This window comes from Papio anubis, chromosome 10 (assembly GCF_008728515.1).
Source record: "Papio anubis isolate 15944 chromosome 10, Panubis1.0, whole genome shotgun sequence".
NCBI lineage: Eukaryota > Metazoa > Chordata > Mammalia > Primates > Cercopithecidae > Papio > Papio anubis.
This window is the reverse complement of record NC_044985.1, coordinates 59,627,440-59,642,912: the sequence shown is the minus strand read 5'-3', so window position 1 is coordinate 59,642,912 and position 15,473 is coordinate 59,627,440. Positions and strand designations below refer to the sequence as shown.

The window sequence follows — 15,473 nt, the reverse complement described above, 5'->3', positions numbered from 1 at the left end:
CCATCCAGAATTATGCTATTTTTCTCATTTCTGATGTTAATAGTTTGTATCTTTTTTTCCCTGATTAGTCTGGCTAGAGGTTAACAATTATATTGATCTTTCCAAAGAACCAGCTTTTCTTTATTATTTTTGTATTTTCTATTGTATTAATTTCCTCTCTGATCTTTATTATTTCTTTTATTCTGTACTTTGGGTTTCATTTGCTCTTCTTTTATAGTTTCTTAATATGGAAGCTGAAATTATGGATTTTAGTCCTATCTTCTTTTGTAATATAGGTGTTTAATATTATAAATTTTCTTCTCAGTATTGCTTTAGCTGCATATCATAAATTTTGATTTTTTTTTCCATTTTCATTCAGTTCAAAATACTTTCTAATTTTCCTTTTTTCTTTGAATCCTGGGTTATTCAAATGTATGTTATTTAGTCACCAAATATTTGGAGATTTTTCAGATGTTTATCTGCTGCTGATTTCTAATTTAATTCTATTGTTAGAAAGCATACATTGTGTTATTTGAATCTTCTTATGTGTGTTGATACTTGTTTTATGTCTGAGAATGCCATGTATTGGTAAATGTTTTATATTTACTTGAAAGAACATATATTCGTGGGCGATTGGTCCCAGGATCACCCAGTGGATACTGTAATGCACGGATGCTCAAATCTCTTAAAAGAAATGGCATGGTATTTGCATATAATCTATACATAACCTTCCATATACTTTAAATCATCTCTAGATTACATATAATGCATAATAGAGTGCAGTCAGTTATCTTTTAAGGTGATTTAAATAATAAAAAGTCTTATATATTTACCCACATGATAACTGTTTTAGATTCTTTATTCCTTTGTGTAGATCTTGCTTTCCATGTGCTATCACTTTCCTTCTGCCTGAAGGACTTCTTTTTAACATTTCTTGTATTGTTGTTCTTCTAGTGATGAATTCTTTCAGCTTTGTATATCTGGAAAAGGTCTTCATTTAAAAAAGATGTTCATACTGGATATAGAATTTTTGACAGTTTTTTTTCTTTCAGAACTTTACACATACTGTTTCATCGTTTTCTGACTTGAGTCTTTTCTGATGAGAAGTCTGCTGTCATTGTTATCTTTTTCTCTGTACAGAATGTATTTTTTTTGGTTGTTTTTAAGATTTCTTTCTCTCTCTCTCTCTCTTTTTTTTTTTTTTTTTTTTTGAGACAGAGTCTCGCTCTGTTGCCCAGACTGGAGTGTAGTGGCACAATCTCAGCCCACTGCACCCTCCACCTCCCAGGTTTAAGCAATTCTCCTGCCTCAGCCTCTTGAGTAGCTGGGACTACAGGCACGTGTCACCACGCCCAGCTAATTTTTGTATTAGTAGAGATGGGGTTTCACCATGTTGGCCAGGATGGTTTCTGTCTCTTGACCTTGTGATCTGCCCACCTCGGCCTCCCAAAGTGCTGGGATTACAGGCATGAACCACCGTATGCGGTCAAGATTTTTCTCTTTATTATTGGTTTTAAGCAATTTGTTCATGCACTGTGTTGGAGCAAAATTGTTTCTTGTATTTGGGATTTGTTGATATTTTTGCATCTGTGGGTTTATAGATTTAATCAAATTTGGAAAATATGCATTATTTAAAGAGTTTTGTCTTTTTCTTCATTTCTCTCCTCTTCTTGATGGACTCCAGTTATATATATATATGTATTAGGCTGCTTGAGATTGTTCTGTGGTCTTGCTGTCACCCAGGCTGGAGTGCAGTGGTACGATCATGGCTTACTGCAGCCTCCACCTCGCGGGTTCAAGCAGTCCTTCTACCTCTGCCTCCTGAGTAGCTGGGACTACAGGTGCATGCCACCACACCTAGCTAATTTTTGTATTTTTTTTGTAGAAATGGGGCTTCCTCATATTGCCCAGACTGGTCTTGAACACCTGAGCTCAAGTGATCTGTCTACCTCGACCTCTCAAAGGCTGGTCTTGAACACCTGAGCTCAAGTGATCTGTCTACCTCGACCTCTCAAAGTGCTGGAATTACAGGCATGAGCCACTGCACCTGGGTATCATTTTGTATGGTTTCTATTGCTATGTCTTAAAGTTCACAAGTTTTTTGTGTACAGTGTCTAAACTGTTGTACACATAATCTGTGGATTTTTTTATACTAGACATTGTAGTTTTTATCTGTAGAAGTTCAATTTTGTTTTAAGTTTTAAGTTTTTTTATGTCTACTTAGCATACTGAATCTTTAGATTCTCAAACATAGGAAATATAGTCATAAGAATTGTCTTAATATTTGTCTACTAATTCAGTCATTTTCATGATTTCTGGGTCAATTTTGATTGATTTTTCTTATTGGTGATATTTTCCTGCTTATTGGCATGTCTAGTAATTTTTAATCTGATGCCAGAGATTGTGAATTTTACCTTATTGAATGCTGGGTTTTAAAAATTCCTATACAGTACTCTTCTGAATACTTTACCTAATGGCCTGTGTGTTAGGAGGTTTGTCCACTCTGATTGGAAATGGGCAATATTCTTGGCCCTGTATAAACGCTGTTTCTTTTCACCTTTTTGAGTAGTCTTTTTCCTCCATCCTCAGATAGTTTTCTCACGTGCATACACCAGTCAGTACTCTGCTGAATTCTCCAGTAGACCCTCTGCAGATCTTTGTTGTTGTTTCTCTGTGCCTTCTCTCCTGCTTGGTACCCTTTCTTGTGAACTCGATATGCCTTGACCTCCTCAGAATTCTGGCTTTGTCTCCTCAACTATGAGAGCCTGCTACACTTCACCTGGGTTTACTTTCATTGCCAAGTGGAAACTATAGGCAATAAGCTGGGGCAGTTGTAGGGCATGTTTTGTTTTTATTCTTCTCAGGGAACAATAACATACATTGCTTGATATCCAGTGTCTTTAAAACTGTTACTTCATATGTTTTGCACAGTATTTTAGTTGTTTTAGGTGGGATGTTAAATCTGACTCCTGTTACTCTATTATGGCCTGAAATGGAAGTCCCCTGATTTACTATTACGTAGGCTTTTAAGAGTTGGAGCACTTAAAAAAATCAGTTTATACAGAACTAAGCATAATTTTATTTGCTAGTAGTTATGTAGGAATCTACTATAGAATCTACTAGCAAAGGTAGTTCTAATATAGCACATATTTAAATTTATTTTTGTAGTACCATATTATTAATGAAAACTTGAATGTTCTTCAGAGATTTATAAGAATTAATATTTTGCTATTTTGTTAAAACCTTTTAAAAGTTCTAACAAGCATGGGTAGTTCTTGGTAATGGAATTAAACTTTATGTATATTTCATGTATATAAATTTTGTATGTATTTATTTATTTAATAGGTCTTCATCCTCCAGGTCCACCTTTAGCAAGACCTATTCTCCCCCGAGAACGAGGTGCTTTGGATAGAATTGTTGAATATCTGGTTGGTGATGGTCCACAAAACAGGTAATATTTACTGGGGTGGTAGATAAATGAAAGTGAAAACAGGATGTGTGTGTGTGCACACACTAGGTGTTCTACAGTTTTGTGGCACCTATTTTCTGACTTCATAGCATAATGGAATATTTTATAGCCCTGCAAAAGAGTACATATTCAATTATTTGACAGTAGAAGTTTTGACAACATAGTCTGGGTTAAATCCATTTTGAAAAAATATTAACTCTGCTATAACTTTTAGAGAAACTAGATTATTTCATTGAAACTTTTAAACTTAAAGAGCAAAAACATAATGCAACTCTGATAGGTTCTAAGAAATGGAGCTTTATAGGTATCAGTACTGGACTTGGTGATAGTAGTACTTTTAATGTTAAGAGGAATTTGCATGTATTTAGTACTTAGCAGTTCTCAAAATGCTTTTCCAATTCTTAAAATAACTCTAGGAAGATCGTATGATATGTACAGAGCAATTGTCAAAGTATAGATTTTTAAAAAATTCATAGGGTGGTAGATGTCTGACAGCTCTCCTAATATTATTTTAAAAAAGGAATCAGAATTTAATGTTTATGTAATGAATTGTATGTTATTCAAAATAGAATGACATTTGATATAGTGAAGTATTCGTTGAGTATATCCACAGAGAACTGAGAAAGTATATAAATAGAAAATGAGGAAGATGTTTAGTGTAACTGGGAAAGGTATGAGAATCATGTATAGAAATTAATCTTTGGGTTGTACTAAACAAAATTAAATATGTCTATTTGCTGCAAGACTTCTCAGGTTTTAATAATGTTCATTGTGAATCTCTAAGAGGGTTCCAACTTTTCCAGCCTTATCACAGATTTGGAGGCTCTCATCCCCAGCACTATACTTTGGAAAACACCAAAATTTAAGTGTTCAGTTGTCAAATATGTTTCTGCTAACTTAGTAAAGACGTATTCATTTAACTGTTGCTTAGTTTATTTTAAATTTGATGTATAAATTATATTTTTAAATGCTTGAAATTTGGGCTTTGGTTAATTTTGACTTTTGTTTAATGAATATTGGTTGTGGTTTACTAAGTCTCATATAATTTGTTATGGCATATTTAGCTGTGTTAAAATATAAATTAGTCATGATGGCTAAATTAGTCTCTGTCATGAGCTTTGTCTGCTTTTGTAATTGGTCTGTTCATTTTTCCTTACGGTGTAGGTATGCACTTATATGCCAGCAATGTTTTTCTCATAATGGCATGGCTTTGAAGGAAGAATTTGAATACATTGGTAAGAATTATTGGGCAATGAGATTTAAATAATTTACGCTTAAATATTTTATTCTATGCCATTTTCTATGCAGTGTCATTTTATTTTATATACTGTCTTTGTATACATTGGGTTAGGCATATTATCCTTATTTTAGTACATAGAGCAAAGCAGGGAAGACAATTCAGGTTTTTTCCTGTGTAATGTACAGCCTCTAGGCCAGTTGTTCTCAAACCCCACTGTGCATCACAATCACCCGAAGAGCTTAAAATAATTATGATACCCAGGACCCATTTACAAAGAGTTTCATTTAATGGACTGAGTATGGCGTCCAGGCATCAGTATATTTTTTAAAGCTCTGCAAATGATTCTCATGTGTAGCCACTGTTAAAAACTGTGGTAAATTGAAAATGCTTCTAAAATATTATGTACTACATTTTCATGGGTAAATGTGCAAGGTTCTGGATTTTAAAATACCTAATGATTCTGGTGACTAGAAATGTAATCTCACAAATTCTTTTAAGTCATTAATATTATTCTGCTATCAATCTGCTGTGTAACTTATTATATAGTTAGCCTGCTATGTAACCTATTATGCCTTTTCTGCCTTTAATTTTAAAAATTAAAATTCTAATAATTGGGAAGTATGCTTTAGTTCTGTTTAGAGCATCTACCATATTATTATTTAAATAACATGCACAGTAACTTTTAAAAGATTCTTTTGAATATCTGCAAAAATAATCTTAAGTGAGTTAACTAATTAGTCCTTGAACTTTGTTTGGTTTGTGGTTTTGCTTATTTTTAAAAATTTCTCTGCAGCTTTTCGATGTGCCTACTGTTTTTTCTTGAACCCTGCGAGAAAAACCAGACCTCAGGCTCCAAGACTTCCTGAGTTTAGTTTTGAGAAGAGGCAGATGGTGGAAGGTTCAAGTTCAGTTGGTCCCTTGCCATCAGGAATTGTGCTTTCATCAGACAACCAGTTTACTGAAGGTATGAATATGTTGAACAGTTTTGCCCCTTAATAACATGTGTTGTTTAGCAATAATAAAAGCATAATGCTTTTAGATACAGATGGATTAATTTATCAGATTTTGCTGCATGCATATGTCAACTATTGCTCTGTTACTGTAGCCTTCTGTGTGATAAGTGTGATATGTTTTACTTTTAACATGCAGATTGTATTGTGATAAGCAGCATCTAGCATCAGCTAGTTAAATACTGTTTATGGAGTGACCTTTTCTAAAAAGTGTTGGGAGATTTGATTAGTAATATTTTCATGGGTTATTTTTTTCAATTTATCTGAGTGAAACAGATTATTGAAATTATGAAACAACTATTCAAAGGATAAAATACAAAATTTGTGATTAACGTTGATAGAATAGGTTTGTATCTACCACATGAATTGGTAGAAATTACCAGAAAGCAGGAAACTTTGGAATTATAAAGTTATCCTTGCCTTTTTTTTGGATTACTGTATCAATAGGACTGGTATTTCATTGAAACAATTTATAAAGGTTCAGAAGATAAACATTGCCTTTGATGTAAAAATCAACCTTGTTTTAGAGAATTTATCAGAATTTATTGGGTTTTGGAATTTATCTTACAATTCTGTTTTAGGAATTCTTGAGGAAGTTTCATGAAAAAAAATGGAAGAGATGAGGTGGAAGATTAGACTATTGCCAACTGTTTCTTGCTACAGTGTTAATATTTGGCCAGGAGCTCTTTGTTAATCAGCTCTGAATTATGAAGATTGCCAAAATTATGAAATAGGCCATAATATTTTGTTGCTATGTGTGATATGGAAAAAATGCATATTAGAAGTTTAGTTCACATAATTTATTTACCAGTCAGGATTAATTATTTTAATTTCTAGGAATTACCATTTACATGTATTTGATATTTTCTTCATAAAAACATTGAGTACTGTAAAAATTGCTTTAATTGAGAATATTATATGAAGCAGTGAATTTTCAGATATCAGAAATTTAGTATGGGGTTTGAGTATCTATATATTTTTTTTAACTTTGAAGAGTGAACCTAAAATGCGTGTGTTGAATTGGGCTTGGCTTTTGGCTTACTAACAAATATGGAAGTGAATTTGAATACAGATAGCTATGATAGAGGCCTGTTTCTTCCAACACTGAATCAATGCATCATCTTCTCCAAGTCTGCAGCATCAACTCCAAACAGAATGTCCATTTTTTTCTTTTGCTTAAGTTGTGCTCTGACCTGCATGCTGTCACATGCAAACCATCTGCCTTGCCATTGCAGCCTCTTGGAACTGAAAATTAAAGGATTGCATACAGAAGATGCCTAGAGGAAAAATTGAAGTCTTTTCCATGACTAGCCCTGCTTATAGAAGCTAAAGTGAATATCTGTAAGCTAATTATTGGAACAAAAACAAACAAAAAAGACAAGACAAGAAAAAACAGCCAACACAGTGAAAATCTTGATAATGAGTCCCATGCTTTTTATCTTCTGCTAAAGTCAAGATAGTTAGCAAACAACACCTAGCTATACCTTTCCTTCTTATCTAATCTAGGAGGAGCAATACCCCAGATGTCTCATTTTCTGTCTGAAATTCCTGGAAAGAAGTCTTACTTGCTCAAACCCAACCCCAATAAGGTAATGTTATTACATGAAGACAAAACTGGAAGCAGAGTTTGATAACTCCATAATGCTAAAAACTGAAGCAAGAATTCCATTTTGTTAAGATAGTTTCTAGAATAATAACTTTCATACTTCTCTTTGGATTCATCAAAGTGACCATGAGCATCTTTTTCTTTGGCTTTCCAGAAGATTGAAACTTTTCTCAAGACTTCTAACTCAACACTGTGGCACACAGTTATCAATTCCCAGCTGGCTTCCTTTAGTAAACAACTAGAAGTATATCTGATGAACAAATGAAGCTGCATTTGTTTTGAACACCGGTGGCTTATGATTATATTGAACTATTAAGGTCATATCATCTCAGTCATCTACTCTTTGCTAACAGCCAATGTTTTAGACTTCTGATTTCTAAATGATGTAGATACTTGAGGTCTGAAAAAAAAACTTTTCTGCTTTAATTCTTATATTATTAAAAGTATTGAAGTGGCTCATTCTTAGCAGCAGAAATTGTAGAGATGAAGTTATTGAAGTTACAGATGGAGCCAAAAGGTAACTTTCTTCCATCCGAACTTTTCTTTAAACAAATATCAGTAATCATTTTTATGAGCAATCAAGAATTAATAGAAGAAATATATTTTTTTCAATCTGTGATGTAAGGATTTTGAAGTTAAGTTTTGCCTGGATTCTGATTTTGGAAGATTTCTCATTTAGGATGAGGCACAAAGCTGTTAAAATTTCTGGACCACTCTTTAGAAAAACATACAGAATCTTGGAAAGTTTTCAACAAAGGAGGAGACCTAGAAGAAATTTCTCCCATTATTTTCTCACCTGAATACCTAGAGTATTTTTTTTCTGGAATTTTACATCCAGATGCTTTGGTAATAGATTATTAGAGAAATACAAGAAATTATGGATATAGATTGTCTTTTTATTTGAGGGCATACTAAATATGCCAAGGAATGAACTGCTTTTAGGCTCCTCAGTTTCTGTTATGGTTAAGTGGATAGTACCGTAACACTTGAATCTCTGCTAAGTTACATTACAGTGGTTTATCAGTTTTACCTTTTTTAAAAAAGCATTCTTTTAATGGTATGTGATAATCATTAGAGTACTAGGTTTCTACATTGTTGGTATTCTAATGCAGTGATTTTTTTGGCTAGCATGTTTAAAAAATGTTACTGTTAATATTTGTGTTTGTATTGCCCAGTTGTGTTTGTCTAGGTATCATGCAATTATTTTAGTAGAATATAGTTTTTGTCCAATTGGAAATAACTTCCTAATAATAAAACTCATGGCATCTAATCAATACTATCAAAAATAGCAAGTGAAATTTATATAAGGTAAAATTTAACTTGATAATACGATTTTAAAAGTCCTTCCCTTTCTTTTATGCAAAATACTGTTACCATTAGGTTGCGCTGAACAAGGGAAAATTCTAAGTTTAGTATTTTTGTTATGATGCTCCAGGAAATTAAACTATTTGATAATGTAAATTTTGTTGAATTCCATGTATTTACCAGATCCATTAAATAATCTTTTTATACCTTTGTTTATATATACTTATGTGCAGCCTTCTCAAGATGTAAACTTGCTTGCAGTATGTTTTTGCATGTTTGTTTTAGATATAGAGATCTTTTGGCCTTCTCACTCCCTTTTCTAAAACACCTTCACTTAATAGTTTAGTTTTAGATCATTGCTTAATAATTAAACTCTTGGCCAGACACGGTGGCTCCCGCCTGTAATCCCAGCACTTTGGGAGGCCGAGGCGGGTGGATCACGAGGTCAGTTTGAGACCAGCTTGGCCAATATTGTGAGACCTTGTCTCTACTGAAAAATACAAAAATGATCCAGGCGTGGTGATGCGTGCCTGTAGTCCCAGCTACATGGGAGGCTGAGGCAGGAGAATCACCTGAATCCGGGAGGCGGAGGTTGCAGTGAGCTGAGATTGCGCCACTGCACTCTAGCCTGGGCAACACAGTGAGACTCTGTCTCAAAAAAAAAAAAAAAAAAAAAGTAAAGTCTTAACTTGTCTAATTGATTTGTTCAGAAGTGGTAAATAATTAAATGGTATTCTGGTTGTTGATGAATACTAGCTATTATGAGTGGTTATAATTTAATTGAATTTTATTTACTGAGTTATTGAGTTGAGTTGGGGTGAAATTTATACCTTTGTTTCTTAAATATAAGTTAACCATTTTCCTTAAGGCAGGAAAATCTTGTAAAAAATGCCTTGTTTAAAACTTGTGAGTTCAAAGACATGTTGTCAATTTTAATTTAACACAGTTCCTTTAGGTAAGTTTGTAGCTTACATATATAGTGGGCACTGATGTGTTAGCAAGGCAAAAATATATGAAGTTGTTTTGCTAGACTATTATTTAATTTTCTTAAAAAATTATTTTTTCAAGAACTAGAGTAAAAACGTAAACATGATATTCTTTATATGTTTTTGCATGTGTGTAGTTTATAGGTGAAGCAGTGATATTCATTATATAATTACACTGTTTTATGAGTTTCAGTTTTCTAGCTGAGTTGAGACTTTGTTCAAACAACCAGAAGCCAATTGTTACTATTTGGTAAAATAATAATAATAATAATAATAATAATAATAATCTCCCAAGAACATTGAGGTTGCGATGGGTTGATGGCAGGAGTGGGGAAAGAAATTGCATGGATCATTTTTTGTTTTATCACATTGTGGTATATTGTTTTCTTGGCATTATAGATGCCAGAGTTGAGTTTAAAATTTTTCTTACAGATGGAATTAGGTCATTCAGGTAATTGTTTCATATCTGAGTGGGCCATAAAGGGAAGAGTAGGGTTGTTTAATTAGTGTGAACACAAAGCCTGGTTTCTCTCATAGTATTTTATGCCCAAATATTAACATCTTCTGAAATATATTTTATTCCACCAAGATCTTTTAAACTACAAATTCACAGAAGAAATTTGCTGTTTTTGTTAGAATGGGCAAATGATGAACTTCCATAAAAATGAAAAAAGTATGTTTGTAACACATTAAGTAATCTTATAAAGCTCTGTGGTTATTAAATTTATATGTAATTCTCTGTTAATCATTTACACTTAATTATTTAGATCTTGTTTGATGACTTCTTACAAAATGGCATTGGCATCCAAACATCAATTACCTATCTTATTTAGACTACCTGATGTCTACATCGTAGGTGTCATATCACATACCAATTTTTTGTAGTGTTACTGCCGTTAAAAAATTGCTTTTCTGCAAATTAACCCAGGAGAAGAAACTTAATCATTAATAGGCTCTTTGATTATTTTCAACTTCCACACATTTCACCAATTTTGTAGTCTTCCACATATTCTCTGAAATACAATAGTGACTGGAATACTTTGTGTATCTTGTTGTTTTCTGATTATGATAGCACATGGTATTTCTATGAATTCTTGTATTGCAGACATTTAAAAATTTCAGTATTGTAGTTCTCCTCCTTGTATTAACCACTTCTTTATGGCCCCAGAATTTGTACATTAAATTGGCTTTGACAAGTAAAGTCTATTTTTGAAAATAGTAACATCACAAAACTTTAATATGACAAGCCTTGAATTTTGATACCTCTCCTATTTCAGTACAGTATTGAGGCAGTCTGTCAGATAGAATATGACAAACTATGTGGGCCTGTTTCCACTTAAACATGTTTATTGGTGAGTTACATCCTGGATTCTGAGCTTTTTGTTTTTTCATTTCTTGTGGCTTTATTGGTTTGTTTCAGAAGGCTTACTAAACTATAAGAAATTGTGAAGTTCTTGCCAAGTAAATACTGCTCTATGGCTAGAGAGTTGTGGAAAACCATGATGCTTAAAATTCTGTCTTGGATACATTCTGTGAGGGTAGAATTACAAATGATTGGTGACTCCTGAAGTTTTCCACGGATAACTTGTTTGCCCTTGTAGCAGAAATGATTTGTACAAGCCTGGAGTTTCATTTGCCCTTTCTGCTTTTCCTTTCTGCTCTGGAGCATTGAAATAACAAAATTCGAGTGACTTACTGCTTTTCTAACTTGGATTTTTATAAGATTCCAAGTGTGTAGCAATGCTATTTTAAGTTCCATATTAAGATACAAATAAGATTTTAAAAAATGAAATTTGGCACAAATTAATTTATGGACATTCCTTCCTTCTTGTGAGCATAGGAAGTTTTCATATAGTAAAACTATAGAATTTGGGCCTTTATTCTACGTATCAAAAGGAGGAAGGTGGTGGTTATAACTAATTATATAAGCCAGAGTCCAAGATATCTCTTTAAAGAAATAATTATTTTTAAGTATTTTAAAAGTCTTGGCATAGAGTATGTGAGCTATAGATAATTTGTGTTTGTTAAAACTGGTATGGTAAAACCATGGATTTCTAAGACTTCCATATTAACATGTGTGCATATAACACATAATTTCTTTGCAAAACAATTCTGTTTATTTAGCAAAACTGACCTTTATTATACAAGGAACTTAATTAGAACTTTTTGCTAAGGCTGGCCTTCCCTCCAGAGTTTTTGAATTAGTAACATTTGTAGTATATCTTAAGGAATCATCTATAAGAGTAGAAATGTCTGCTTTTTTCCTGAACTGATATGGTTTAGCCATATTTCTCCTAGCAAAAATGTTAATTGCTGTTTTTTACATAAACAAATAAATACCTTAAAGCTAAATTTTTATCTTTAACATAGAAATTGGGTAGCCCAATAATTGTCTGCTTCAGTCATTCCCTCCCCCATCCTGTTCTTTAAATTTTAAAGAATTAAAGGCAGTTTATTCAATACAATTGTTATATTATTATTAAGGGATTTGAATTAAGTAATACTTAAAAAGAGAGTTTAAAAGGAGTAAATTTTCAGTAGGGACTAGTACCCTTACTTAACTTCTGCTATGGAGATGGGATTAAAAGACCCTTCTCTTTCTCTCCCTCACATGCTAGGTATATAGTACATTCTGACCCAGAGGTTAAATACAGAGGACTTATCTTGCAGAGGGATGAGGAGAGACTAGCCATGCCTTTGGAAAAGATAGAAACCTGACTTCCCGGTTTTTGGATAATAGAGATATATATCAGTGTAGGAAAGCACCATCCACCCACACCCACCCACACCCGCCCACCCACAAAGTATACATTTACACATTGCTTACAGGGTTGCCTGGACACAAGGGAAACAGTTTCTTCAGGAAATGTAATCTGGACATTAATACATTTGCATTGTTTGCTGGACTATTGTATTATAGCACATAATTCTGTTGGGACTATGATTTTTGGACATTCAACTTTCAGATGTGTCTTTAGTAACTTATTTTGTATGAAAATATGGGACATTAGAAAAAGTATAATTATGGGTTTTTTCCTCTGAATTACTTTTTTTCTTCTACCATACTAACTGTAAAGGGAGTTATATACTTATTTTAAAAGACTTTAAGGATAATGTTAGACAATTGTATGGTTTCTGTGCGTGCGTGTGTGTGTGTGTGTGTGTGTGTATTTATTTTTTGCTTGCCTTATTTAGCAGTTTTAACATTCGGGTATTCCTAAAGTTTTGAATCTCTATCTTTTCAGAATCTTTAGAACAAGATGTTCTTGATAATAGTACAGAGCAGACAGATGACAAAATGCCAGCTACAGAACAGACACACGAAGGGATTGAAAAAGCATCTGACTCAGAGGAACCAGAGGAGAAACAAGAGACTGAGAATGAGGAAGCCTCAGTGATTGAAGCCAACTCCACAGTTCCCGGAGCTGATTCTATTCCTGATCCTGAACTAAGTGGAGAATCTTTGACGGCAGAGTAGTAAATGCTTCCACGTGCCTTCAACTGCATATTTATAGTCTTGTTGATGTCAGTTATTGCTTTTTCGGTGGCACTTTCTTTTTTTGCCCCTGTAAGGGTATGCTTGTGTATCATTTGAATTCAGATTGCCTAGCTATTTGAACATCTCAAAGTTATATATACTGGGTATTAAAATTAAAAGCAAGTGATACCAGTGAAGTAAGATCCTTTTGAATGTACAAAGACCCGTGCTATTGAGACAGGTTTTAGATATTTTTTATCCATTCTAAAAGTAAACAAACATGATTGCCTTCTTGTTTTCAGTATGTATAACCTGTAAATATCCATTTTGACATAGGAAGAACTTTGGTTAAGAGTAAGTTCTCTAATTGTGTTTGTTTTAAGGAATGAAACTTGGTTAAGATTTTGACTACTTCATTATTAAAAATTGATAGAATTTTAGCTCCTGAGATATTTACAACTGGGGGAAATGTCTATTTAGGCGTTTACATTAAGTGGTATGAAACTTGTTATTGTTACTACATAGGCACTGGTACGAATTCTCAATAAGAATGCAATGGAACAGTTAGGTAGAACCATAACTACATAGGCACTGGTACGAATTCTCAGTGAGAATGCAATGAAACAGTGAAGTGCAGTGTTTCTTTTTGATGTCTTTTATTTTACAACTGGGCCAAAGGCACATGATGTATATAATTAGTTTATATTTACACATTAGCATATAGGAAATATTTCTGCACTTGACTGTACTTGAATTCCGAACATTATTTATACATGTAAAATGATGATATATAAGTGAATTTTGTGCTCTTGTTTGTATTTTATTAAGGAAAATAAAAATAATCTGGCATCAGTTTCATTTTGCTAAATATCTAGTCTTCTTCAAACAGTATCTTGGTGGGTGACTTGGCTGCCTGAAAAATCTTAGGAGGAATAGCTAACAATACAATAAATCTGTAGATTCTTCTTAGAGCAAATTATGATACTTTTATTCAGACTTGTTTCCTTTCTAGTTAAGAGAAATAGTGACATTTAGAGGTTTTAATCAGAAGTTAGGTTTTTCTGATTCAGGAACGTCTTAGGCCAGGCATTTGTAATTTTTAACTTTGAGAAACAAGTTTTGTGAGAATAGGATGTGGGTTGCTGGTAGTTAATTGGATTTAATATTTGTATTAAGGATTAACTGGAAAAAGTGTATCTCAGTGCTAATTCTTGGACCTTTAATACAGTGTGCTTATCTGTTATGGCCTCCTTTTATCTCTCTTCTCCAGTATTAAAAAAAAAATGGAAATCAAGTTATTATGCTGAAGGGAAAAATATACCTGTATAAGAATGGTGTGTCTGGCTAATGTTTCTAAGTTGCACACAGTTTATTAAAAACTGAACAAAACATTTTTATCATTTGAAAATCTATTTTTATTTAATATCTCATATGTGACAATTTTTTTTTTTTTTAACTCAATCTGTTAACAGTCTGGGACATCTTGGTATAGTAACCAGAGTTTTTGAGCCTACTGTATTGGGCTTAAATTTCAGGTCTGTAGTCTTGGGCAAGTCACCTAAACTCACTGAGATTATTTTTTCACCTGTAAAATGGGAAGAATTATGTTTATTTTTGAAAGGTATTAGGATAATTAAAAATAATGTAATGTGCCTAGCACACTACCTGATAATAGTGGCATTGGTTCTTATTAACGTCTTTAAAATATGCAAGGACCGTAAGTTTTTCCTCTTGCAGATAAGGAAATTTAAAAATAATGTGAACATGTAATTCAGCTGCTCAGATTCAAGCCAATGTTTTTTGCATCAGCTTTTCTTTATTGTATGTATGTGTATAAATGCATAGATTAAGGAAATAGGAAACTGAAACTCTATAGAATATAATCTTTTTAAAAATAATTGCATCAGGTTTTTTGTATGTTACTTACCCATATGTAGTTTAGTAACATCTTGCTTAGTCATGTTGTTACAAAACGTTCAAATTCTGATATACATTGCTTGAAAATGAGTGAGTACCTCAGAGAAATTTGATAGACTCAAACGGATAGTATGACAAATACCTTTGAAAGAAATATGGAGGAAGGTTAAAAGAGGATTAGTAAAATTAATGCAATAGGTAACATGTTTGTAACCATATAGTATCCTTTTAGACACAAAAGCTTATTTTCATTATTATAATAATAAACAGTTAATGGTTGAAACAGTAGTAAAATGTCCTATTTTGATTATTAAGACTAGTATAAATGAGGAAAGCCAAGCTATTAAGTACCATTAGCTAGAGTGATCTTAGCTTCTTTGCTTACAATTGCTCAATGGGTCATCATCTAAACTCTTCTATGTCCTGAGCATGATCTACAAACATGGTCTAGCTTCTGTCTCTCCATCTTCCCTCCATCATTGT

The 15,473-nt window shown here is 33.0% G+C and overlaps 1 protein-coding gene across 6 annotated transcripts in view; it reads left to right on the top strand.

The window, feature by feature from the left end:
* Window positions 1–15,273, top strand: part of LNPK (lunapark, ER junction formation factor) — a 79,570-nt gene extending 64,297 nt beyond the window's left edge. For 3 of the 6 annotated variants that reach the window (XM_009182499.3, XM_017946675.3, XM_009182500.4), the window contains exons 10-13: window positions 3,325–3,430; window positions 4,613–4,683; window positions 5,482–5,652; window positions 12,841–14,464. In XM_009182499.3, coding sequence (XP_009180763.1) covers window positions 3,325–3,430; window positions 4,613–4,683; window positions 5,482–5,652; window positions 12,841–13,073 — 581 coding nt within the window. In that variant the 3' untranslated portion in view covers window positions 13,074–14,464. Of the gene's footprint in view, window positions 1–3,324; window positions 3,431–4,612; window positions 4,684–5,481; window positions 5,653–7,204; window positions 7,288–7,458; window positions 9,024–12,840 lie in introns of those variants that run through there. The other 3 variants (XM_009182502.3, XM_009182501.4, XM_009182498.4) reach the window with 3 other exon arrangements.
* Window positions 15,274–15,473: the final 200 nt, after the last annotated feature.